Source organism: Acyrthosiphon pisum, chromosome A1 (genome assembly GCF_005508785.2).
Source record: "Acyrthosiphon pisum isolate AL4f chromosome A1, pea_aphid_22Mar2018_4r6ur, whole genome shotgun sequence".
NCBI classification, from domain to species: domain Eukaryota; kingdom Metazoa; phylum Arthropoda; class Insecta; order Hemiptera; family Aphididae; genus Acyrthosiphon; species Acyrthosiphon pisum.
In genome coordinates this window covers 11,224,263-11,225,645 of record NC_042494.1, presented here as the reverse complement: position 1 = coordinate 11,225,645, position 1,383 = coordinate 11,224,263, and the positions used below count along the sequence as shown (strand labels likewise).

At 33.0% G+C, this 1,383-nt stretch overlaps 1 protein-coding gene across 1 annotated transcript in view; it reads right to left on the bottom strand.

Moving 5' to 3' along the window:
- Positions 1 to 313, bottom strand: part of LOC103312023 (protein FAM200A-like) — a 13,750-nt gene extending 13,437 nt beyond the window's left edge. Inside the window, exon 1 of the mRNA XM_008192018.1 lies at positions 182 to 313. Within this exon, the coding sequence (XP_008190240.1) occupies positions 182 to 313 (132 nt within the window). The remainder of the gene's footprint in view (positions 1 to 181) is intronic.
- Positions 314 to 1,383: the final 1,070 nt, after the last annotated feature.

Below are 1,383 nucleotides of genomic sequence, written 5' to 3'. Positions count from 1 at the left end.
TGTTTATTTTATTAATTATTTTACACTTTAAATTTATTTTACCTAACGCCTCTATACTTGTCCCTCCAAACGCATACTAATTTAATTTTACTTTTCTCTATTTTCTTTTTGCTTATTTTTATCTATATAACATAATGGCCAATGCATTAACGTTAGCACCTGTATCTATTTTAAATGTTACTTTTTCATTATCTATTGTCAAATCTTTATACCATATTTCATTATTACTCACAGTTTTTTGATTATCTACTACATCAGTTTTTAAATTATCTATTGAGAAATGTACTTCACTAGGTAATTGTTTCTTGTTCATTATCCCTTACTGTATGTGCTCTTAAGGTTCTACAGCATACTTTAAAATGACCTACCCGATTACAACCATTACACTATTCACCGTAAGCAGGGCAACTCCTCGGACCATGAATTGTACCACATCTCCTACAGTTAAATTCTTTTCCACTATTCTCTGTTTGTTGTGATTCATTCACTTTAAATTTAATGTTTTTATTTTGATCATTATTATTTAACTCCTTATTATTCTTATTATTACTATTACTATTATATGTACCTTTTGATTTTGTCTTGTCTTCCTTAATATTCCACACTCTGTTTGCTTCAATTGATTGTTCCAGTTCCTCTCTGCTTTGTACTGCTGCCTCCACTGCTCGGCAATATTGAAGAGTTTTTTCCAGCGATAAGTCTTCCCGTAGTAGTCGTTCTTGCACATTTTTGTATTTCCAACACTACTCTGCTTTTCAGTATGCGATCTTCATCACTCTTTAAATAACATTATTTCACCAATTCTTTAAGGCTGGTAATGACTAATGAATGAGTCAAATGTTTCATCTGGTTGTTGATTTCTAGTGAAGAACTTGTAGAACGTCATAGCCTCATTTTTTTTTGGACTACAATATTCTTTCAACTTTTTTAGTATTGTTGCTACAGTATCAGTCTCTGCAATGCTTAGAGTATTATATATTTTCAACGCCTCTGTCCCCATTAAATTTAAAAGTCTGACAACTTGCACTTGATTTTCTTCCTTGTTTGTTTTCTGCTCCTTGAAATATATATTAATGTATTGTTTGATCAATCTAAAATTTTCATTTATGTTACCATTTAAAATAAGTGGACCGGGTTTGTTGAATGAATCCATTTGACGCCACCATTCGTTGTTACATTTAAGAACCACAGAGAGTGAAGAGCAACCGGTGACCACAAACACGACTATGCTTTCAGCTGCTAATGAGAGACCTGATCGCTGCCGTGTGCTTTTGTCGACCGTAGCTATTCTTGTTCAAGATGTTAATGGTGATTACCAAGAGTTTCGAGCTTTGTTAGACGGTGCCAGTGAAAATAATTACAAGACGGAAGTTTGTGGAAGGA